General features: G+C 45.7%; 1 protein-coding gene across 8 annotated transcripts in view; it reads right to left on the minus strand.

Moving 5' to 3' along the window:
- The window catches only part of LOC147121022 (CAP-Gly domain-containing linker protein 4-like), a 457,143-nt gene that overhangs the window by 25,355 nt on the left and 405,874 nt on the right, over positions 1-25,914 (minus strand). The window contains exon 16 of one of the 8 annotated variants that reach the window (XM_085980324.1): positions 22,700-22,763. The exons of the other annotated variants lie outside the window; for them this stretch is intronic. Within the exon in view, the coding sequence (XP_085836450.1) occupies positions 22,739-22,763 (25 nt within the window). The 3' untranslated portion in view covers positions 22,700-22,738. The remainder of the gene's footprint in view (positions 1-22,699; positions 22,764-25,914) is intronic. 8 annotated transcript variants of the gene reach the window in all.

Raw genomic sequence — 25,914 nt, forward strand, 5'->3', positions numbered from 1 at the left:
TCTCCTCAAAGATCAGCCATTGTTCCATTACAGTTTTTCCTGTCAGTCTTTGGTTCCATTTTACCCTGGCTAGATCCTTTCGCATCCCATTGAAGTTAGCCCTATTCCAGTTTAGAAATTCCACTCTAGATTGCTCCTTGCTCCTCTCCATTGCTAATCTAAATCTTATGATATGATGATCACTCGTACCCAAGTATTCTCACACAGACACTTGGTCGACCTGGCCCACCTCATTCCCCAGCACCAAATCCAGCAATGCTTCCTTCCTAGTTGGATCAGGAACATACTGGTCAAGGAAATTCTTCTGAACACATTTCAGAAATTCCTCCCCCTCCTTTCCCTTTACCCTACTATTATCCTAATCGATATTTGGGTAATTAAAGTCCCCCAATATCACCACGCTATAGCTCTTGCATATCTCTGTGATTTCCCTGCAGATTTGCTCCTCTACACCTCTCTCACTATTTGGAGGCCTGTGGAATACCCCTAACGTGATCATACCCTTTTTGCTCTTCAACTCTAACCAAATGGATTCTGTGCTGGTCCCCTCAAGAACATCCTCCCTTTCCAACATTACAATGTCTTCCTAAATCAGCACTGCCACCCCACCTCCCTTTTTTCCTTCCCTATCTTTTCTGAACACCTTGTACCCTTGAATATTAAGTGCTCAGTCCTCATCTTTTTTAAGCCATGTTTCCGTTATTGCCACATCATACTGCCACACGGCTAATTGTGCTTGTAGCTCACCAACCTTATTCACCACGCTTTGTGCATTTACGTACATGCATTCTAAACCCATTTTTGAATTTTTCGTAGTCTTTCTTAGTCTGCTCCTATCGCAGGCGATGGCGATGATGTGCTCCGCCATGGAAAGGATGGCCACCTGCATCATGCAGTAAATGCGCCAGTCACATGAGCACATGCTAGCTGTGGACAACAGAAGCTGGTAGACATCCTCTCTAGGAGGATATAAACCAGCTCCTTGCTAGCAGGGAAGTACGGGTGGCCCATGAGAGGGATGATGATGAGAGGGGGCATGGAAGTGGGGGCTCTTCTCAAAGCGCTTCCACTTTGCCCCCATTGCCTCCCCCTCAGTCGGAGCCCCACATGCTTCCTCGGATCCGGATGGCCGAGTCTGCCCCTGTATAGTTGCTGGAGGAGCAGACTTTGGCGGGGCTATCACTGGCTTCAAAAGTGTCTAACCAGTCGCAGTAGGGAAGTGAGCAGCCTGCCTCTACCTCTGCTTAAGCCACAGGGGTTGCACCTCATAGAAGAACTCGGAAAAGAAAAAAGACACAAAAGTAGATGCACATGGGTGTATGAAAAAATGTTAGTATAAGTTTCAGTTCTTTTGATGTCACAGATAAATGTATTTCTTTGCACCACTTTCCGGTCTTGTCCATTTTTGCCTTCTACCTTGGAAATGGCTTTGTCACTTGGAGTGAATGGTGAGACATTAGTTAACCTCGAGCAATGGGAGTTTGGGTGAGAGGAATGGCTTGTTCATTGTAGGGATGCTTTATGGTGTTGTTGGGGGGGGGGGGGGGGAATTTAGTACAGCATGTGGCAGCCATACGACTGCATTGGTCAAGTTAAGTAAATCTGGCCATGATGAGGCCATCCTGGGCCTCCCGGGCAGCAATGTGCGCCGCTGCTGGTGCCATCTCCACCTCAGGTTTCTCCTCCTCATCCTCGTCTTCCACCTGCTCCTCCTCCTCTGAAGAGGCTGTGCGCTCTGCGCCTTGCTCCTCCTGCAACTCCAATCCTCGCTTCTGCGCTATGTTGTGCAGGGCGCAGCAAACAACGCTGATTCTGGAGACACTGGCTGGTGCGTACTGAAGGGCTCCTCCAGATCTGTCAAGCCATCTGAAGCACATCTTCAGCATGCGTATTGTTTGCTCTATGACACATCTGGTGGACATGTGGCTCTCATTATAACGCTCCTCGGCCTCAGTACTTGGCGTCCTCAAGGGTATCATGAGCCACGTCTTGAATGGTGAGCTACTGTCTCCAAGCAGCCAGGCGGTAAGTCTGTTTGGAGGTGCGAAGAGCTGAGGGAGGGTGGACTGGCGCAGCATGAAAGAGTCATGACAGCTGCCATGGAATCTGGCGCACACATGCACGATCATCTTTTTATGGTTGCAGACGGGCTGCATATTGAGGGACTGGAAGCCCTTGCGGTTCACAAACACTCCTGGGTGATGATGTGGTGCCTTCATGGCCACATATGTGCAGTCGATGAAGCCCTGCACCTGTGGGAAGTCAGCCAGAGCCGCAAAACTGCGCGCCCGCTCTGTAACATTGGCTTCATCAGTGGCAAAGTTGATATAATTGGCTGACTTGTGAAACATGGCATCGATCACCTGGGTGATGCACCTGTAGGCGGTCAACTGCAAGATCCCGCAAATGTCTGCTGCAGATCTCTGGAAGGAGCCTGAGGCGAAGAGGTTGAGGGCGGTGGTGACTTTGACAACCACTGGTAAGGAGTGTCCACCAGGACCTATGGGCAGCAGGTCTTGTTGCAGCAAGCTACAAATGTTTACGATGACCTGGTAGCCTGAGCCTCCTGAAGCACTGCTGCTCAGTCATGTTGACAAAGCTCATCCTCTGCCTGTATACCCTGTGTTGGGGTACTGTCTCTGGCGCATTGCAGCCCTGTGGCGCCCCCCTCTCTCCTGTGGAGCATCAAGTCGTTGGAGCAGGCTGCTGTTGCGGTTGCTGCTGCTTCTGCTGCTGGTGGTGGGGCTCATCTTGGTTCGATTCTGAATGTTCTGATACTGAGCAGCAATGTGGTGAGAGTGGATCCCAAGGTTGCAGAAATGACCTGCAAACTGCTCACATCTAAATCTGTGGAAAAATGGAGTTAGCAAGAGCCTTTCCATGAGGCAAGTAATGAGGTGTAATGTTGGAGTATTTATGTGCTTTTCCCAGCTCTCAATGAATGGACTTGCCAATGGCTACTGAGCTTCCACCTCCCCTTCACAGGCAAGGTACTCAAGCTGCGTGAATCCCGTGCCCTTGAAAGTCAAAATCTGGTGTTAAAAACCCTCTTAAGGGTCTTTCAACAAGCAGTTAATGACTTGAATGAGGTCGCCCGCCTCTGCCGATCAGGTCCGTGTCACGCCTTCAAAGCTGCCTGAGTTAAATGCACGAGAAGGCGGGATGACGGCGGGTTCCCGACGCGCTCGCAATTTCCGGGATTTTTACTGCCGACCCGCTCCCAACCCGCACAATCGGCAACAGGAAAATTCCGGCCATGGAGTTTTGGGAAAGATGGCATGCATTTGGGAGGCGAAAGCACATTCAAGGACTTTGGATAGGAAAGTGAGGTTGGTGATGAGGCAATAGTTTGCAAGGACAGAGGTGTCAAGGGTTGTCTTTTTGAGGAGAGCGGTGATGACAGCAGATTTGAAGGGGAGGGGGACAGTACCTGAGAGAAAACTGTTAACAGTATCAGCTAACATAGCACCAGGAAGGGAAGTTGAGTGGTCTGTAGTTTAGTAGGAACAGGGTCGAGGGAGGTGGGTTTCCTGGACAAGATGAGGTCAGAGAGGGTACAAGGGGTGATAGGAGAAAAACTAGAGAAAGATGTAAGTTCAGAGTTAGGGTAGGGGGGAACCTTAGAGGAAGATTGTCTCGGTGGGCTTGGGGAAGGGAGGGTAGCAACAGAGGCAGCTGAACAGATGGTCTCAATCTTAGTGACAAAGAAGTCCATGAGCTCCTTGCATTTGTTGTTGGAGGCGAGGGTGGAGGAGGCATGGGAGAGGGGATTAAACAGACGGCTTGCAGTAGTGAAAAGAAGCCGGGAGTTATCTTTGCATTCCAGGATGATCCTGGAATAGTGATCAGTTTTGGCAGAGGACAGCAGAACTTGATAGTGCTTTGTGTGGTCCAGCCAGATTTGGTGATGAATGGGTAAACCAGTTGTCCGCTGTATTCGTTTATGTCTGCGTCCCTTTGACTTAAGGGAGCGGAGATGAGGGCCGTGCCAGGAGGAACAACCAGGGTGAGAGAGAGTAATGGTTTTAATGGGAACTAGGGCATCAAAGGTGGAGGTGAGGGTGTGGTTGAGCAGATTGCTAGCTGCAGAAATGTCGTGGTGGATGGAGGGCCAAAGGCTAGACAGTTGGGATTTTGAAAGTGCAGTTGCAAGTGAATTGGGAGAGAGCTTTTTTCCAGGGGCAGACACAGAAGGAAGTAGGGTTGGGAGGGGGAAGAGGGATGTGGGTGGAGAGCGATACAAGGAAGTGATCAGAGATGGCCTTATCTGTGATTGACATGATGGGAGTTACGAGGCCACGTGAGATGGCAAGGTCAAGGGGGCGGTCGTGAATATGGGTTGGGGAGTTTATATGGAGGGAGGGATTAAGGAAGGATAGGAGGGCAGTGAACTCAGAGGAGAGAGAGCATGATGAATTAAGATGGAGGTTGAAATCACCGAGGAGGAGAAGTCGCTCAGTGCAAAGGCTGAGGGAGAAAAGCATTGAAGATACCCCGATGAGAAAATTGGCATGGTACTTGGGTGGGCGGTAGAGAACAAAGATTTTCAATGAGAGGCGAGAGGAGTGGAACAAGGTAAGATGCTCAAAGGTGGAGAAGGTGCCAGAGGAGTCGGGGGACACCACTCCTATTCCACACACATCCCATTCCCCTATCACTCCTATTCCACACACATCCCATTCCCCTATCACTCCTCTCCTTGTCAATCTCCATTGGCTTCAAGTTTCCAACACCTCCAATTCTATATCCTGGTCCTTATTTACAAATTGTTTTGTCCCTCCCTACCTCTGTAACCTCCCCCAGCCCTATGCGACAGGCTGCCCCCTTTAGTCTTTCGACTCTGCCCTTCTTTGCATTCCCGATCCCTTTGTTCTATCATCTGTGGCAAACTTGACTGGGTCCTACCCTTTGGAATGCTCTCCCTAACCCCCTCTCACCTTTCTATAACTCCCCCCACCTTAAAAAGCTTCCTCATAACTTATATCTTTGACCGTTTCTTTAGCTACCTTCGTTAATTCTTTTCCTACTGCTGCTCAGCATATGTTCAGTCTTTTAGAAGTGCCTTGGGACATTTACAGAAAAGGTGTGATATGAATACAAGTTGTTTTTGTTCTGTACATTGAGGCCATGATAAAAACCAGGACTGGATTCCAATATGAATACATAACACCTGGCTCTACAAACAGCTGATTAGAATTTCACTTTAGTACACATACACAGCTGACATTGTCATGACGAAACCGATTTCAAGTTTATGGAAGGTGGAGGATGTGAGACCAGCCAGGAGAACACTGGAATGGTTGAGTCTGGAGGTGACAAAAGCATGGATGAGGATTTCAGCAACAGATGGGCAGAAGCAGTTACAGAGATGGCGATTTTATGGAGGTGCAAGTAGGCGTTTCTTTGTGATGGAGAGCATATGGGGTCAGAAGCTCAAATCGGACGCTGTGGTTGCGAACAGTCTGGTTCAGTGTGGGAGATGGAACTAGTGGCTAGGGAATGGAGTTTGTGGGGGGGGGGGGGGAGAGAAGCAATAGCTTCGGTTTTCCCAATGTTTAACTGGACACACCGATCTGAAGCATACCGAAAGAGCACCTCCCGACCTGTCCAGGCAGCAAAAATGTGCTTTTAATACTCCGATTGTCTTCTCGATTATCAATCTTGTCAAGGCATGTACCTTGTTGTAGAATTACATAGAATGTACAGCACAGAAACAGGCCATTCGGCCCAACTGGTCCATGCCGGTGTTTCTGCTCCACGAGCTTCCTCCCACCCCTCTTCATCTAATCCTATCAGCATAACCTTCTATTCCTTGCTCCCTCATGTGTTTATCTAGCTTCCACTTAAATGCATCTATGCTAGTCACTGCAAATACTCCTTGTGGCAGCAAGTTCCACATTCTAACCACTCTCTGGGTAAAGAAGTTTCTCCTGAATTCTCTATTGGACTTATTAGTGATTATCTTATATTTATGGCCCCTAGTTTTGGACTGCCCCACAAGTGCAAACATCTTCTCTGCATCTACCCTATCAAACCTTTTCATAATCTTAAAGACCTCTATCAGGTCACCCTTCAGCCTTCTCTTTTCTATAGAAAAGAGCCCCAGCCTGTTCAATCTTTCAATTGAACTCCTCTGTTGCTATTTGGGCCACTCTTACTAGGGTCATTAGCCATGGGAGTAGGGGGGAATGCTTTATCACCCAAAAGCTAGTCATTGATGTGATTTTCTTCGCTGAAGAGGTCAGGAAGAGCTGCCTTTGCAGTATGAAGTCATTGTGACAACTGCCTGCATACAGGAAACTCTCTTTTAACCGGCACCTAAATAACCGGAAATCTCTGTTAACCGGCAAAATTCAGGAGTAGGTTCAGGTAAATTTTACTTCATATTAGTGGCAGTTCCTGGATCTGTGGCTGTGTAACTGGGGTTCCTGCACCTGTTGCTAAGCAACAGGGACGCTTGGTCTGTGGCCGGCGTTCCTGCACATGTAGGAAGCCTGGATTTGTTGCTGTGTACTGAGCTCTCGTACCTTTTAACTATACCTCTCTGTAATCTGGACTTTTTGATAAACCGGCACCACGCCGGTCTCGTTGGTGCCGGATAATAAAGAGTTTCCTGTATTAGGCATTGACATGGAGGATCCTCTGTATGTTGTTACACACAATCTGCACATTGAGGAATTGCAAGCTACTCCTTTTGATATATTTGAGGGACCATTCTGTGGAAGCACCAAGGCAGGTTTGCCTTGTGGGAGCACTGTGCAAAGGGTCGGTTTGGGGCCACTACATTTTACTAGATAATTATACTAAATACTACTTTAGTGTCAAATTCGCACACATACGATCAAGAAAAGGCATGTTTGCAATAGGTTATATAAAAATAGTTGACAAAATAATAAGTGACAGATAGCACAAGAGGAAATGACATAAAATTATTATAAACATCTTGCAACACTGATGGTTATTACAGTATATGAGCTGCATGACAACTCAGAAAATAGTTTCTCATCCTTTAGCTGCAATGAAGTCTTGTATAATATCTGAGTAGACAAGTTCTTGCAATTAGTAAGAACGAAATTATGTCTTCTCTTTCTCCCACCTCAGCCATTACTGTGGGGGGATGAGTGGGGTAGGTAAGAAGGCAAACGCTGAGTTCGGAGCATGTTGCGGACTGTTGTGTGTCCCCTAGATTACGACTCTTAATATCCTCAGATAACGAAGCAGTCCATGCCCGCATGCAGCAAGACCTGGACAACATTCAGGCTTGAGCTGATAAGTGGCAAGTAACATTCATGCCACACAAGTGGCAGGCAATGACTATCTCCAACAAGAGAGAGTCCAACCACCGCTCCTTGACATTCAATGGGATTACCATCATCAAATCCTCCACCATCAACATCCCGGGGGCACCACTGACCAGAAACTTAACTGGACCAGCCACATAAATACTGTGGCTACAAGAGCAGGAAAGAGGCTAGGTATTCTGCAGCGAGTGTCTCACCTCCTGACTCCCCAAAGCCTTTCCACCATCCACAAGGCACAAGTCAGGAGTGTGATGGAATACTCTCCACTTGCCTGGTTGAGTGCAGCTCCAACAACACTCAAGAAGCTCGACACCATCCAGCACAAAGCAGCCCGCTTGATAGGCACCCATCCACCACCTTAAACATTCACTCCCCCCACCACCGGCACACCATGGCTGCAGTGTGTGCCATCTACAAGATGCACTGAAGCAACTTACCAAGGCTTCTTCAACAGCACCTCTCAAACCCGCGACCTCCAATACCTAGAAGGACAAGGGCAGCAGGAGCATGGGAACATCATCACCTCCAAGTTCTCCTCCAAGTCACACACCATCCTAACTTGGAAATATATCGCCGATCCTTCATCATCACTGGGTCAAAATCCTGAAACTCCCTCCCTAACAGCACTGTGGGACTACCTTCACCACACGGACTGCAGCGGTTCAAGAAGGCGGCTCACCACCACCTTCTCAAGGGCAATTAGGGATGGGCAATAAATGCTGGCCTTGCCAGTGAGGCCCACATCCCATGAACAAATATTTAAAAAAATTACTCACTCTCTCACATTCACTTGCACTCACTCACTGATTCACACTCATTCTCACACAATCACATTTATTCACTCACTCAGTCACTCTCATATTTACTCACACTCACTCAGTAACTCACCCTGTCACACACCGCTTTACTCTCATATACGCTCTCAGTCTCACACTCTCTCAATCTCAGTCCCTCACTCAGTCTTTTACTCAATCACTCACTCAATCAGACATTTCCTCACTCTAAGATGGTATGTTGCCTCCCTGGTGCTAGGGTCAAGGATGTCACTGAGCGGCTGCAGGACACTCTGAGGGGGAGGGTAAACAGCCAGAGGTCGTTGTCCATATCGGTACCCACAACATAGGTAGAAAGAGGGATGAGGTCCTGCAGGCAGAGTTTAGGGAGCTAGGAGACAGATTAAAAAGCAGGACCACGTGCTAGTGAGTACAGGAATAGGAAGATAGAACAGATGAATGCATGGCTAGAGAGATGGTGCAGCAGGGAGTGCTTTAGGTTCCTAAGGCATTGGGACCGTTTCTGGGGAAGGTGGGACCTGTACAAGCCGGACAGGTTACACCTCAACAGAGCCGGGACCAATATTCTCGCGGGGAGGTTTGCTAGTGCTATTGGGGAGGCTTTAAACTAACATGGCAGGGGAATGGGCACCAGCATGTAGGAGTAGAAAAGAGGAATAAAGTGCTTGAGTGTGTTGCATAGTACTAGAGAAGAAAGTAGTACTAGAGGCAGAAGTAGTACCATATTAGATAGGAGCAGACTAAGAAAGACTACGAAAAATTCAAAAATGGGTTTAGAATGCATGTACGTAAACGCACAAAGTGTGGTGAATAAGGTTGGTGAGCCATAAGCACAATTAGCCGTGTGGCAATATGATGTTGTGGCAGTAATGGAAACATGGCTTAAAAATGGTGTTCAGAAAAGATAGGGAAGGAAAAAAGGGAGGTGGGGTAACAATGCTGGTTAAGGAAGACATTGTAGTGTTGGAAAGGGAGGATGTTCTTGAGGGGACAAGGACATAATCCATTTGGTTAGAGTTGAGGAGCAAAAAGGGTATGGTCATGCTATTGGGGGTATTCTATAGGCCTCAAAATAGTGAGAGGGAGGTAGAGAGCAAATCTGCAGAGATATGCAAGAGCTATAGAGTGGTGATATTGGGGGACTTTAATTACCCAAATATCGATTGGGATAATGCTAGGGTAAAGGGAAAGGAGGGGGAGGAATTTCTGAAATGTGTTCAAGAGAATTTCCTTGACCAGTATGTTCTTGGCCCGACTAGGAAGGAGGCACTGCTGGATCTGGTGCTGGGGAATGAGGTGGGCCAGGTCGACCAAGTGTCTGTGGGAGAACACTATGAGTGATCAACGTATCATAAGATTTAGATTAGCAATGGAGAGGAGCAAGGAACAATCTAGAGTGGAACTTCTAAACTGGAATAGGGCTAACTTCAAAGGGATGCAACAGGATCTAGCCAGGGTAAAATAGAACCAAAGACTGACAGGAAAAACTGCAATGGAACAATATAAGGAGGAGATGTTCCAAGTACAGGCTAGGTACATTCCAACAAGAGGGAAGGGTAAGGGATGACGAGGGAGATAGAGAAGATGATGAAACAAAAAAAGAGGGTGTATGATACATGTCAGGTGAATTCTTCAACAGAGAACCAGACCAAATACAATAAGTTGAGAGGGGAAGTGAAGATGAAAATAAGATTGGCAAAGAGAGGATATGAGAGTAGAATGGTGGTTAACATAAAAGGGAATCCAAAAATCTTCTACTGGCATGTAAACAGTAAGCGGGTAGTAAGAGGCGGGGTGGGGCCTATTGGTGACAAAGAAGGTGTTATATGCTTAGAGGTGCAGGGCAAGGCTAGAATACTCAATGAGTACTTTGTATCGGTGTTTACTAAGGAGGTGGATGCAGACAAAATATCGGTAGTAGTGGAAAAGGTAGAAGCAATGGAAGGGGTGAAAATTGATAGACAGGATATACTAGAAAGGCTGGGGATGCTTAGAGTGGACAAGTCGCCTGGTCCAGATGGCTTACATCCCAGATTGCTAAAGGAATTGGGGGAGGAGATAGCGGAAGGGCTTAACATAATTTTCCAATCTTCCCTAGATGCAGGGGAGGTGCCTGCGGTTTGGAAAGTGGCAAATGTGACACCATTGTTCAAGAAAGGGTGTAAGGACAATCCAAGTAACTACAGGCCGGTCAGTTTAACATTAGTGGTGGGTAAAGTTTTAGAAATAAGAATCAAAGAAAAAATTAACGGGCACTTGGAGAGGTTAAAGTTAATTAAGGAGAGCCAGCACGGATTTGTAAAAGGCAGATCGTGTTTGACTAATTGAATTTTTTGATGAAGTAACAGGGAGGATCGATGAAGAGAATGCAATGGATGTTGTCTACATGGATTTTAGGAAGGCGTTTGACAAAGTACCACTTAGAAGGCTGGTTAACAAAACTGAGGCTCATGGAATAGGCGGGTCAGTGGCAGCTTGGATAAGGAATTGGTTTAAGGACAGAAAACAGCGAGTTGTGGTAAATGGCTGTTTTTTAGGCTGGAGGATGGTAGACAGTGGTGTTCCCCAATGGTCAGTGCTGGGGCCACTGCTTTTTTTGATATATATAAATGACCTGGATATTGGAATACAGATTAGAATTTCTAAATTTTCCGATGACACCAAACTTGGGGGTGTGGCAAACAGTGAGGATGATACCAATCGACAGCAACAGGACATAGAAAGGCTAGCAGAATGGGCAGACAAGTGGCAGATGGAATTTAATACAGAGAAGTGTGAGGTGATGCATTTTGGCAGAAGGAACAGGGAGAAGCAATATACACTTAATGGCACAGTTTTAAAGAGTGTGCAGGGACAGAGGGACCTGGGAGTTAATGCGCATAGGTCCCTGAAGGTGGCAGGACATATTGAGAAAGTGGCTAGCAAAGCATATGGGATATTGAGTTTCATGAATAGAGGCATTGAGTACAAAAGTAGAGAAGTTATGCTGAATCTTTATAAAGCGCTGATTAGGCCACAACTGAAGTATTGCTCCAGTTCTGGTGACTACACTTTAGGAAGGATGTGAAGGCCCTTGAGAGGGTGCAGAGGAGATTTACCAGAATGGTTCCGGAGATGGGGGCTGTAGTGTATGTACCTTTAAGAGAGAGCTGCTTTTGCAGCTCCTGTATACTGTAGTGCCGGCAGTGACCACACCTGTATATAAGCCTTGAGCATGCCTCTGTACCCCCAGTCTTGAGACTACCCTACTCCAGTAAACACCTGTTGATTGTTAAGTTACAGCATCCGTGTAGTTATTGGAAAACATCATACTCTCAGAATCATGGATCTAACAGTGGCGACGAGTGTCGATTCGAATCTACCTGCAACTCTGCATTTCCCTTCGAGGATTCGCTCCGGGAGGGCGGTGGAAGAAAGTCGAAGCCAGAAGCACGGGCGTCGACCATGAGCAACCACCCAGTCATCCGGCAGAGAGTGAACATCACAGGGGAGGCTGTTGAGAGCCGGGCTTGGTTCCCCAGCCACGACGATCAGCAACAGACTGACAACAGGTACAGCGCAGACCCTTCCCGGACAGCGGCGGCTGGAGCCGACCGACGGCAGAGAAAAAGCCGAGCAGCGTCGATGGGGTAAGAGAGAGGGTGAAGCGCACAGGGCGCAGCCGGGGGTTGAAAACCGAGCGGCGTCGAGGAAAAACAAAACGGAGAGAGAGGGTAAAGCAGCAGCCGGGTTCAGGACCGAGCGGTGGAAACGGGAAAGGCGCACAGAAAAAAAAAACGTGCAGAGCACAGCCAGGGCTCAAGGGCTGAACAGTGTCCGCGGGGAGAAGAAGGGAGAGCGCAGGAGACGCCATTGAGCCGCGGAGAAGAAGGAAGAGCGCGGGAGACGCCATTTTTAGAAGCCGCAGCGGAGAAGAAGGGTGAGCGCGGGAAGAAAGGAAAGCGCGGGAGACGCCATTTTGTGCCAGCGGAGAAGAAGGGAGAGTGCGGGAGACGCCATTTTTGACAGTTAAATCACACCCAGGGATGCCGAAGAGTGGCAGTATCTCTACGTTCGACAATGAAGTCGAAGATTGGGCAACATATGTGGAACGTATTGAGGTGTACTGCAGGGCGAATGAAGTGCCAGATGCTAGAAAAGCAGGTTTTGTTAGATTCCATGGGTGCAAAAACTTATGGGTTACTGCGAAACCTAATAACCCCAGAGAAGCCCGTGAATAAGAATTTCGAAAGCATAGTAGAAATCCTACAGGACCACTTAAACCCCACACCGCTGCTGATAGCAGAAAGATTTAAGTTCCATAAAAGGAACCAACATAAAGACGAAAGTAATGCTGAGTACTTAACGGAACTGCGCAAGCTATCGAAACACTGCCAGTTTGGAGTGGGACTAGCAGATACGTTAAGGGACAAGTTTGTGTGTGGGCTTCAAAGTGAAGGAACCCAGAAACGGCTTCTATCAGAAAAGGATCTTACGCTGGACAAGGCTTTCAGCATGGCAGTATCACACGAAGCAGCCGTAAGGGGCGCTGCAGAGATACAACGGAGACCGCAAGAATATGGCACCAATGAAATGTCATATGGAACAGGGAAGTGTTATCGCTGCGGCAGAACAACACATGACCAGAAGGATTGTTGGTTCAAGGACCAAGTGTGCAGACAGTGTGGAAAAGCAGGACACATAGCAAGAGTCTGCAGGTCTGGGAAGAAAACCAACAGCAAGAAATCACCACAGGAGAAGTATAAAAAGGTACACCAGGTGATGGACAGTAGTTCAGACGAACGGAAAAGTGATACAGACTCCGGAAGCAAGGAGCTGGGTTGTCTGAAACTACATAAGGTAACCAAAATGGAAGATCACCAGACTATCTGGGTTACACTCAAGATAGACAGAGTCCAAGTGAAAATGGAATTGGACACAGGATCAGCCCTAAGAGTCATAAACCAAAGGGACTACAAGCGGCTATTTTCACATATACGCTTGAAAGCTACAGAGATTGTCTTGAAGACGTACACGGGGCAAAAAGTCTACCCCAAAGGAAAAATAAGGGTGAAAGTGATATACAAAGGCCAGGAAATACCTAAAATATGCATTGCCAGATGGAGGACCACCACTACTAGGACGTGAATGGATCCGGAAGATACAATTAGATTGGCATTCCATACAGGCACTGAAGGTTGAGGCCAAAAAGGATGACGACGTCACACCTGGACGACTGTCAAAAATGCTAACTGACGCAAAAGAAGTGTTCCAGGAGGGACTCGGAACACTAAAAGGCATAACAGCAACGATTAAAATAGAGGAAAATGCAAGCCCAAAGTTTCTTAAGGCCAGACCAGTGCCTTATGTGATCCGACCAGCCGTCGAAGCAGAGCTGGAAGGGTTGGATCGTTCAGGAGTACTGTCCAAAGTAGACTGGAGCGAGTGGGCTACACCCATCGTTCATGTAATGAAGAGGTCGTTGAGTAATACGCCTGGGGAACCAAAGAAGGTCCGCATCTGTGGGGATTTTAAGGTGACAGTGAACCCAGTCCTTCACACTGTACAATATCCGCTTCCACGAATTGAGGATATTTTCGCCTTGCTATCTGGAGGTAAACGCTTCACCAAAATTGATCTAGCCCAGGCGTACTTGCAAATGGAGGTAGAAGAAGCCTCGAAACAATAACTCACGATCAACACTCATAAAGGTCTCAACCAATACAACCGGCTGGTGTTCGGGGTAGCATCGGCTCCGGCTATTTGGCAAAGGGCGATGGATCAAGTCCTGCAAGGGATTCCAGGGACCCAGTGTTATTTGGACGACATCCTGGTCATGGGTGAAAATGACAGTGATCACCTCACCAACTTGGAGAAGGTGCTCACTAGATTAAAGGAATATGGGCTACGAGCTAATCGCCACAAGTGCGAGTTTTTCCAGAAGCAGATCTCGTATTGTGGCCATGTTATCGATGAAGAGGGGTTACATAAGTCCCCTGAAAAGATTGAGGCAGTAGTCAAGGCTCCAGCACCGGAAAATGTGTCGCAACTGACGTCGTTCCTCGGGCTGGTGAACTACTACCATAAGTTCTTACCAAATTTGTCTACAGTATTACACCCACTGAACACCCTACTGCAAACAGGGGTACCATGGAAGTGGAATGACGAACGTAAACGAGCTTTCCAGAAGTGCAAAGAATTGATCACATCAAAAGAGGTGTTGGCCCATTTCAACCCAGCACTACCAATTCGTTTGGCATGTGATGCATCACCCTATGGTATTGGAGCGGTGCTGTCGCACAAATTCCCAGACGGGTCGGAGAGGCCAGTCGCCTTTGCGTCTCGGTCACTAACCTCAGCCGAGCGCAACTACGCCCAGATTGACAGGGAGGCCCTCAGCCTAGTATGGGGAGTAAAAAAATTCAACCACTATCTGCATGGGCAGAAGTTCACCTTGCTGACTGACCACCAACCACTTGTCTCCATCTTTAATCCAAAGAAGGGCGTTTCGGTGATGACTGCACAACAGTTACAAAGATGGTCCCTTTTTCTAGGGGCGAACCAATATGAAATAGAATATAAAGGCACGAAACAACATGGAAACGCTGATGGGCTATCACGTCTGCCACTGCCTACTGTGGAGGAAGCAACAGCAGTGGACCCTATTGAGATATTTTATTCGTCAATAATTGAACGATTGCCAGTAACTAACACGGATATAGAGAAGGAGACCCGCAATGATCCGACGCTGTCTCGGGTATATGATTTGACGGTGAGGGGATGGCCAACACATGGCGACTCACTGTTGCCAGCATTCTCATCCAGAAGAGAACAGCTGTCAGTATGCCAGGGGACAGTGATGTGTGGATCCAGAGTGGTGATTCCACCCAAGTTAATGGAGAGAGTGCTAAATGAGCTTCATGAAGGTCATCTGGGAGGGGTGAAAATGAAAAGCCTTGCTAGGGCTTATGTGTGGTGGCCGGGGATCGATCAACAAATCGAGGACCTAACCAAGAGCTGCTCAGGATGCCAGAAGGTCCAAAATGCACCACCACATGCCCCTCTACACCCATGGGAGTGGCCCTCCTCTCCATGGCAATGGGTGCATATTGATTTTGCTGGTCCATTCATGGACTCAATGTTCTTAATAGCAGTGGATGCTCATTCGAAATGGCCTGAGGTGATAAAAATGTCCTCAACCACTACAGAGAAAACGATTGCAGTCCTACGGACCATATTTGCCAGGAACGGCTTGCCAGAGCAGATTTGCTCTGATAATGGACCACGGTTTGTGTCCGAAGAGTTTCGGAAATTTATGAGAAGGAATGGGGTAAGGCATTACACATCCGCCCCGTATCATCCAGCCACAAATGGATTGGCTGAGAGGTTCGTACAAACCTTTAAAAAGGCGATAAAGGCCATGTGCGACGATGAAATTCCACTACAGCATAAGGTGGACAATTTCCTATTAGCCTACAGAAATGCGACACATGCAGTTACCAACCAGACCCCGGCCATGATGTTCTTTAACCGAAGGTTGAGATCTCGTCTGGATTTGCTCAGACCAAATGTGCGAAGAAATGTTGAGGATAAACAATTCCAGCACATCAATGAGAAGCCGACAAGGAGCTTCAATGTAGGACAACCAGTCTTGGCCCGTGACTACTGAACAGAGAAATGGCAACCCGGAATGATATGCACAAGGCAGGGGCCATTAATGTACACAGTGGATGTCGGGGAGAACATTGTGAGATGCCACGTCGATCAGATCTTAGCGTCACAGGAACGAGTCAACCCCATGTCTCGCGTACCTGGGGATGAACCCGACATACCGGTAGCATCTACCTCAGAATTAGTAGCAGTGGAAACCGATGAACTAACCGACGAAAAGGGGCCAGAATCACCTCCGCACCAAGAACAAGAACCTCAGGAAAGGCGCTATCCCGAAAGGATCAGGAAGCCGCCCCAAAGACTGAATCTATAAATGGACTATTGTTGTTTAATGTGCATGTTAAAGTGTTAATTGTTATTTGAATATTATGGGTACTGCTAATCTAAAAGGGGAGGAATTGTAGTGTATGTACCTTTAAGAGGGAGCTGCTTTTGCAGCTCCTGTATACTGTAGTGCCGGCAGTGACCACACCTGTATATAAGCCTTGAGCATGCCTCTGTACCCCCAATCTTGAGACTACCCTACTCCAGTAAACACCTGTTGATTGTTAAGTTACAGCATCCGTGTAGTTATTGGAAAACATCATACTCTCAGAATCACGGATCTAACAGGGGCTCTTAGCTACAAGGACAGGTTGGAGAAGCTGGATTTGTTATCATTAGAGCAAAGGAGGTTGAGGGGTGATTTGACAGAGGTGTACAAGATTATGACTCGTTTGGATAGGCTAGACGAGGAAAGGCTGTTCCCACTAGTTGATGGTACAAGGACTAGGGGACACAGATTTAAGGTTTTGGGCAAGAGATACGGGGGGGGACGTGAGGTAAAACTTTTTTACACAGCGAGTGAACCTAGAACTCTCTGCCGATGGAAGAGGTGGAAGCGGATACACTCAATGTTTTCAAGGGGAGACTGGATAGGCACTTGAGGGAAATAAAGTTGCAGGGCTACGGGGATAGAGCGGGTGAATGGGACTGACTCGATTGCTCTGCAGAGAGCCAGCATGGACTCGGTGGGCTGAATGGCCTCCTTCTGTGCCATTATGACTCTATACTTTCTCACTCAGTTTCTCTTACTCTTTTACTCACTCATTCCAGCTCTCACTCACTCACTGATTCAATCGCTCACTCCCTCTCTGACTCAATAACTCACCTCTTTCTCTTTCATATTCACTTACTTTGTCACACTCATTCACTTTCAGTCAGTCTTATACTCATTCCCTCACTTATTCTCTCTCAGTCATGTTCAAGGCAACACATTCAAGGACATTAGCGAGGAAAGGGATATTGTCATTAGTGAGGACAGAGGAGTAGAGTGCGGTCTTTTGATGGGAGGTGTTGATGGTGGGCTTCAAAGGTGGGGGACAATGGCTGCGGAGAGAGAACCATTTACAATATCAGCTAAAATCAGAACCAGGGAGGGAAGTTGGGTGATCAAGAGTTTCCTGACAATGGCACTGAAGGAACAGGAGTTCGGTCTCATGGGTGACTGCAAAACTAATCATAGAATTTGACGCTTAGATGTTGTCATTCCTTTGCCCATTTTTCTCTAGATTTGACTATTAAAAAAAGAAATTTAAAAAAGACTTTGCGCGTTTCACGACCTCAGGATGTCCCAAAGCACTTTACAGCCAATGAAGTACTTTTGAAGTGCCGTTACTGTTGTAATGTAGGAAAAGCGGCAGCCAATAGCACACAACAAGCAATGTGATAATGACCAGATAATCTGATTTTAGTGATGTTGCTTGAGGATAATTATTGTCCAGGACACCGGGAAGAACTCCCCTGCTCTTCTTCACAATAGTGCCATAGGATTTTTTACATCCACCTGAGAGAGCAGGTGGGGCCTCGGTTTAATGCCTCATTCGAAAGACGGCACCTCCGACAGTACAGCACTCCCTCAGTATTGCACTGGCGTGTCAGCCTATATTTTTGTTCTCAAGTCTGGGATATAAGTGCACTTAAATGATGCTAAGATTTACGATGCATTGGTCAAAACACACATAGAGTAGTGTGTTCAACCTTTTGGTCTCCATGGCGCGAAAAAGATATGCTTACATTGAAAAGGATACAGAGCAGGGCAACAAGACTAATCCCAAGTATAATGAGGATGAGCAATGATGAAAGATTAAAACTTGAAATAACAACAGAAAATGCTGGAAAAACTCAGCAGGTCAGGCAACATCCGAATTTGAGTTGACGTTTCGGGTTTGACCCTTCTTCAAAACTGGAGAGAAAAGGAACTGGATCGAAGGCAGGGCTGCGATCGGACAAAAGAATAAAAGAACCAAAAGAAGTAAAAGAGATTAGAAGCTAGACGAGATGGTAATAGGCTGGGATTAGGTGTAAAGTGTACTGGCAGGGCAAAAGATAGCTGCCAGGTGTGAGAGAGAAACAAAAGGAAAGGGGGGGGGGGAGGAAAGGAGTGGAAAAATATAAGTAAAAATGAAATAGGGGCCGAGGTTATGATCTGAAATTGTTGAACTCGATATTGAGACCGGAAGGCTGCAGAGTGCCTAATCGGAAGATGAGGTGCTGTTCCTCGAGTTTACGTTGAGCTTCCGTGGAACAGTACAAGAGGCCAAGGACGGTGAGGTCCGAGTGGGAATGGAGCGGTGAATTGAAATGACAGGCGACCGGAAGCTCGGGGTCACCCTTACGGACTGAACGGAGGTGTTCCGCAAAGCGGTCACCCAATCTGCGTTTGGTCTCCCCAATGTAGAGGAGACCGCATCGTGAGCAGCGAATACAGTATACTAGATTGCGAGAAGTACAAGTAAATCGCTGTTTCACCTGGAAGGGGTGTTTGGGGCCCTGGACAGTGGGGAGGGGGGAGGTATAGGGGCAACAAGAAAGGTTTAATTAATAACCTTGTAGTAAAGGGGCCTTTAGGGAAGAGTGACCATAATATGATAGAATTTTTGATTGAGTTTGAAAGTGACTCAGTTAAATCCGAAACTAGGGTCTTAAATCTAAACAAAGCAAACTACATAGACATGAGGGGCGAGTTGGCTAAGGTAGATTGGGAAACCACATTAAAAGGTATGACAGTGGAGGAAATGGCTAGCATTTAAAGAATTAATACATAATTTACAACAAATATACATTCCTTTAAGGCACAAAAACTCCAAAGGAAAAGTGGTCCAACCGTGGCTAACAAGAGAAGTTAAAGATAATATTAGATCAAAGGAAGACGCTTATAATGTAGCCAAAAAGAGTAGTAAGCCTGAGGATTGGGAAGATTTTAGAATGCAGCAAAGGAGGACCCAGAAATTGATAAAGGGAAAATAGAATGAGAGTAAACTAGCGAGTGACATAAAAACAGACTGCAAAAGCTTTTATAGGTATGTAAAGAGGAAAAGATTAGCTAAAGTAAATGTGGATCCCTTACAGGCTGAGACAGGAGAAATTATAATGGGGAATAAGGAAATGGCAGAGAAATTAAATAAATAATTTGGGGGGAATTTTGCCAGCCCTGGGGAGGTGGGCATGGAGGCGGGACTGCCGGGAAAATGGCAGAAACTGGGAGCGGGTGTTAGAAAAGTTTACTTACCTTTGCTTCTTCCTGCAGGCTTCAACCCTTGGGGATCCGGAGGTGCCTCATCTCAATGGCAGAGATGACAGAATGGCTGCTGTATTCTCTGATACAACAGCCATCTGATTTCTGCTAAAGAAAGAGGTTTGGTGAGTCTACAGTATAAGGACTCACCAAAAAACACAGATTGTCAGTGTTTGACAGCTTCTCAAAGCTGTCAAATGCTGACATTTCATCTGTCAAAATTTTTTGACAGATGAAACATCATACGCTGATGTCTTCTGTCACCGGCTTTCCCTTAATTGGCCGGCTAAGCCCGCAGGGCGGGCTTAACAAGGTCAGTCAAGGGATAATAGCGTAGGTTGGTTGGACGTCGTTGGAGGCGGGGCTGAAACCCAACAACCAGCAGTCCCGCCCCCAACTCATTCCCATTGATAAAATCCAGCCCTTTGTATGTGCCTTCCCGGAAGAAGACGCAATAAACTTCCTGGAAATAGTGGACAACCAAGGGTCCAGCGAGAATGTGGAACTGAAAGATATTAGTATTAGTAAAAAAGTAGTACTGGAGAAATTAATGGGACTGAAAGCCGATAAATCCCCTGGACCTGATGGCCTACATCCTGATGGGTTTTGAAAGAGTTGGCTATAGAGATAGTGGATGCATTGGTTGTCATTTTCCAAAATTCCATAGATTCTAGAGTGGTTCCCGCGGATTGGAAGGTAGCAAATGTAACCCCACTGTTTAAGAAAGGAGGAAGCGAGAAAACGGGGAACTACAGACCAGTTAGCCTGACATCAGTAGTAGGGAAAATGCTAGAAACTATTATTGAAGACGTGGTAACAGGGTACTGAGAAAATAAGAACAGGATTGGGCAGAATCAACACGGATTTATGAAAGGGAAATCGTGTTTGACAAATCTGTTGGAGTTTTTTGAGGTTGTAACTAGCAGAATAGATAAGCGGGAACCAGTGGATGTGGTATATTTTGATTTTCAGAAGGCATTCAATAAGGTGCCACACAAGAGGTTATTAAACAAAATTAGGGCTCATGGGGATTGGGGGTAATATACTAGCATGGACTGAGGATTGGTTAACGGAAAGAAAACAGAGAGTAGGAATAAACGGGTCATTTTCGGGTTGGCAGGCTATAACTAGTGGGGTACCGCAAGGATCAGTGCTTGGGCCTCAGCTATTCACAATCTATATCAATGATTTGGCTGAGGGGACCAACTGTAATATATACAAGTTTGCTGATGATACAAAGCTGGGTGGGAATGTAAGTTGTGAGGAGGATGCAAGGAGGCTTCAAGGGGATATAGATAGGCTAAGTGAGTGGACAAGAACATGGCAAATGGAATATAATGTGGAAAAATGTGAAGTTATCCACTTTGGTAGGAAAAGTAGAAAAGCATAGTATTTTTTAAATGGTGAGAGATTGGGAAATGTTGATGTTCAGAGGGATTTGGGTGTCCTTGTACACAAATCACTGAAAGTTAACAGGCAGGTACAGTAAGCAATTAGGAAAGCAAATGGTATGCTGGCCTTTATTACAAGAGGGTTTGAGTATAGAAACAGAAGATAGGAGCAGGAGTATACCATTCGGCCCCTCGAGCCTGTTCCGCCATTTAATGAGATCATGGCTGATCATCCAAATTCAGTACCCTGTCCCTGCTTTCTCCCCATATCCCTTGATCCCTTTACCCTTAAGAAATATATCTAACTCCTTCTTGAATATATTTAATGAACTGGCCTCAACGCCCTTCTGTGGTAGAGAATTCCACAGGTTCGCCACTCTTTGGCTGAAGAAATTCCTCCTCATCTCAGTCCTAAATGGCTTACCCCTTATCATTAGACTGTGACCCCTGGTTCTGGACTCCCCCGCCATCGGAAACATCCTTCCTGCATCTAGTCTGTCTAGCCCTGTTAGAATTTTATAAGGTTCAATGAGATCCCCTCTCATTCTTCTAAGCTCTCGCGAATACAAGCTCAATCGACCCAATCTCTCTTCATACGTCATTCCTGCCATCCCAGGTATCAGTCTGGTGAATCTTCGCTGCACTCCCTCCATGGCAAGAACATCCTTCCTCAGATAAGGCGACCAAAACTGCACACAATACTCAAGGTGTGGTCTCACCAAGGCCCTGTACAACTGCAACAAGACATCCTTGCTCCTGTACTCGAATCCTCTCGCTATGAAGCCCAACATGCTATGAAGCCCAACATACCATTTGCCTTCTTAACCGTCTGCTGCACCTGCATGCTTACCTTCAGCGACTGGTGCACAAGGACACCCAGGTCTCGTTGCACTTCCCCTTTTCCCAATCTATTGCTGTTCAGATAATAATCTGCCTTCCTGTTTTTGCCACCAAAGTGAATAACCTCGCATTTATCCACATTATACTGCATCTGCCATGCATCTGCCCAATTACCCAACCTGTCCAAATCATACTGGAGTTTCTCTGCACCCTTCTCACAGCACACACGCCCACCCAGCTTTGTGTCGTCTGCAAACTTGGAGATATTACATCTAGTTCCCTCGTCTAGATCATTAATATATATTGTGAATAACTGGGGTCCTAGCAGTATAAGAGTAAAGATGTCTTACTGCAATTATATAGGGCCTTGGTGAGACCACACCTGGAGTATTGTGTACAGTTTTGGTCTCCTTACCTAAGGAAGGATATACTTGCCATAGAGGGAGTGCAATGAAGGTTCACCAGACTGTTTCCTGGGATGGGGGGATTGTCGTATGAGGAGAGATTGAGTACGCTAGGCCTATATTTTCTAGAGTTTAGAAGAATGAGAGGTGATCTCATTGAAACATACAAAATTCTTACAGGGCTTGACAGGGTAGATGCAGGGAGGATGTTTCTCCTGGCTGGCGAGTCTAGAACCAGGGGTCACAGTCTCAGAATAAGAGGTTGGTCATTTAGGACTGAGATGAGGAGTAATTTCTTCACTCAGAGGATGATGAATCTTTGGAATTCTCTACCCCAGAGGGCTGTGGAGACTCAGTCGTTGAGTATAATGAAGACAGAGATCGATAGATTTTTGAATATTAAGGGAATCAAGGGATATGGGGATAGTGCAGGAAAGTGGAGATAAGGTAGATGATCAGCCATGATCTTATTGAATGGCGGAGCAAGCTCGAAGGGCCAAATGGCCTACTCCTGCTCCTATTTCTTATGTTCTTATGAAGGCTGATGATTAAGAGAGGACCTTATCAAAACAGATAAAACACTAAATGGTATAGATAACTTGCCAAGATCTTTACAAGCCTATTTTTCTTGAAGTTCTACATTTTCCCTTCAGAGAAAGTTCCATCCAGATCCCTTCATATAATACAATCGGAAACATTTTAACTCCCACTGCCCTGTGGATATGGGGCAGTAACAGAATTAAAATTGAGATGGTCAACTTACCGCCCCGTTCTCGCGCCGCCACTATGTTCTCCGGGGCCTTCACCTGGGCATTGCAGGCACCCACCTGAATCAAGGAAGAACCTTATTACTCTATGCAAATTGGGGTCCTATGACGTACATAGGACCCCGGTGACATTTAAACGACCTACTCGGCGGAGCGTGCGCCGTGGACACTCCACTTAGTAAAATCTGGTGGGCAAGAGGAAGAGGCCTGAAAAGGTAAGTATTCACATTATTTTTGTGGTGCCAAGAGTAGGGTACAGAATAATGTGGGCCACTGCACAGCATGAATGGTGGAATGCCCAATTGGGGTTTAGCTCGCTGGCGGCATGTTGTCGAGGCACTGTTCAATAATTAAAATCTACCTTTGCGTGACAGTATTAGCTAATATATTATTGCCTGTTATGTAGTTACACTTTTCTCTCCTCATATTGCAAATAACATTTCTTTTGACTAGTAATCTGTAACTTGAACTTATATGGGTAAAATGTCTGCAGGAGTTTGTACTGAAGTTACGGTGAGAGATCGGAAGAACCGTCATGGAAAATTTAGCCACAATGCTTTAAACAACAGAGGCATCCATCAAGGATGATTGCTTCTGAGTACAAGGCTTGAATTACATACATATTTTTAGTCATCTTAACACTCCTGCTTATTCAAGGATAACAGTTTTTCCACATCAGTATAGTGAATCAGGAATAGTCTGTGCTAGGCGCATGTGTGAACACAGTTCATTTGTCAAAGGACCCAGAAATAGTACTTTTTTCCTCAGGGAACTCAGTAGCTCACAAATTCTGAGCTCTTATATACTGGACACCTAATCAAGCACAACCTTTCAAATGTAGTCAGCAAGTGTGTACGCTCATTCTTCGAGAACATATATCTTGACTGCAAGAATCACTTTCCAATATCCATGTTCCATGACAATCACTTATGTACTATTAATGAACAGTCATCTATGGTTGTCAAAGATTTGGTGCCGAGAATGGAAAGCCAACCATATTGCATTCATATAGATGGCACTATAATGAACTTACTTTAAATAAAGATGAGTCAAATGACTGCTAGAATATTCAGCATTAAAAGAAGAAACAGTACCAGAAGATTTCTGGACATGTGCTTGAATGAGTCCTGCAGCTGGAATTTTTTGGTGCTATTCAAAATGTGTTCTAGAAATATATATTTGACTTTACAAGTTGAATGGCCCTCATTGTCCTATTTTGAGTGGGTCAGTAAAACCCAATTCCACAGGGATGCATCAATATGCCGCCCCTTACAAAAAAGACATTTTATTTCTTTCTTAAACATTGCATGTCCTTTAATAGGGAGGAAGGACATCACTAAATTTCTTTGGAGGGTGGAGATGGCCCTATCTCACATGAAAACTATTCGCAGGAGCCTCCCTTCAGAAGGAGGGCATCTCTAATCATTCCTGGAGAGGCTGGTCTACTACACAAGCTGATATTCCTAAACAAAAGAAATTAACATCAAAAATTGCAATAAAACTGTAAAATTGGGAAAATAATACAAAAGGTACCCTACAATGTCCATACGTCACAGATGTTCAATAAGTTAATCTATTTTAGATATCGATGTTCGAATACAGGATGTGGAAAATGTGTCTTGTTTGTGAACAAAGTGAAAATCTTCATAGCTTAGGATGTCTACGTCATATTATGCACAATAACAAAAGAAATTCTACCATGAATTCCACTACTAACTTTGATATCACAATCTAGGAAGTTATATTTAAAGAAGCTTTGCGACTTTTGTGACACTGAATAAAAAAACCCACATTGGGTGCCCAGTGGTTGTGCCCACAGAATTGAAACTCTTTAAAAGTATAAAATTCGACTTTTTGTTGAAGGGACCACAAGACTGCAAGATTTTTTTATAACCCCTTTACAGAAGTTTATTTGGTGTTCTTCTAGGCTACATGCCCTCATTTACTAGTTTCAATTTAACGCCTCAAAGAAATGACTCCTGCATTCATTTTCTCAACAAGCATAAGTGCAACCTCCTGAAAAAAATATCAAATAGGTTTTTTTAAGGATGATGTACTTCCACATACCAGAAAATTTATGAATGTGATTTATCCAGAGCTTTGCCAAGTAGGCAACATGGAACTTTACTTAATTAGATTATCAACCAAGCAATCCCTAACTAAACTGAGAGATAATCTTTCATATTCTCTGATGGATTTTTAAAATTCAGCAGTGAGGAAATTATTTGAGGAAGTGACCATTTATTTACAGAAAAATTCTCCTTTTGAAGATAAAGCCTTTCTCAAAGTGATTTAGCTGACTGTAACAATGATACAGCAGAGTTCACATAAGTGCAATATTTCTGCTGTTAATTGGACAATAAATTCAAGAAATAACAACAGAAAACGCTGGAAAAACTCAGCAGGCCAAGCAACATCCATCGAGAGACAAACACAGTTAACGTTTCAGGTCGAAACCCTTCTTCAGAACTGAGAAAAAAGCAGAAAATGAAACAGATTAAAAGGCCAGTTGGGGGGCTGGGAAATGGGGGAGGGGATGAAAGAACAAAAGGGAAGGTCTGAGAGGTGAAGAGATATTAAGAGATATTCAAGACGAGACGAGATGGTAATAGGACAAGTAAAAACACAAAAGATGGCTCTAGATGAAGTGTGAAATGCGTTGGCAGAATGAAAGACAGCTGCCATGTGGGAGAGAAAAAAAGGAAAAGGCACAAACCAAAGGTGTGGATAAAAAATATCTACAAATTTAATAGGGGCCGAGGTTATGATCTGAAATTGTTGAACTCGATATTGAGTCCAGAAGGCTGTAAAGTGCCTAATCGGAAGATGAGGTGCTGTTCCTCGAGCTTACGCTGAGCTTCCGTGGAACAATGCAAGAGGCCGAGGACGGTGAGGTCTGAGTGGGAATTGTGGTGTATGTAACCTGTTCCACCTTAAGAGAACTTAAGCCTGTTCCACCTTAAGAGATGTACTACTTTCTCTGGCTGCTGTATACTGTGTAGTAATATTGTATTTTAGTATAGTCCTGACCTCCAACCAGTAAAGACCTGTTGAACTTTAATCTTGTAGTCTGTGTTAGTAATTACAACTAGAACACACAGACTTAACAGTGGCGACGAGTCCGATTCTTACCCTGCGGCAGTTTATATTCACGGCGGCTTCGTCCACAGAACGGACGTCGAAGAGAGGCTTCCACCCTCATCACCCTGCT

Source organism: Somniosus microcephalus, chromosome 3 (genome assembly GCF_052327205.1).
Source record: "Somniosus microcephalus isolate GS21.2 chromosome 3, FLI_Smic_1.0, whole genome shotgun sequence".
NCBI lineage: Eukaryota > Metazoa > Chordata > Chondrichthyes > Squaliformes > Somniosidae > Somniosus > Somniosus microcephalus.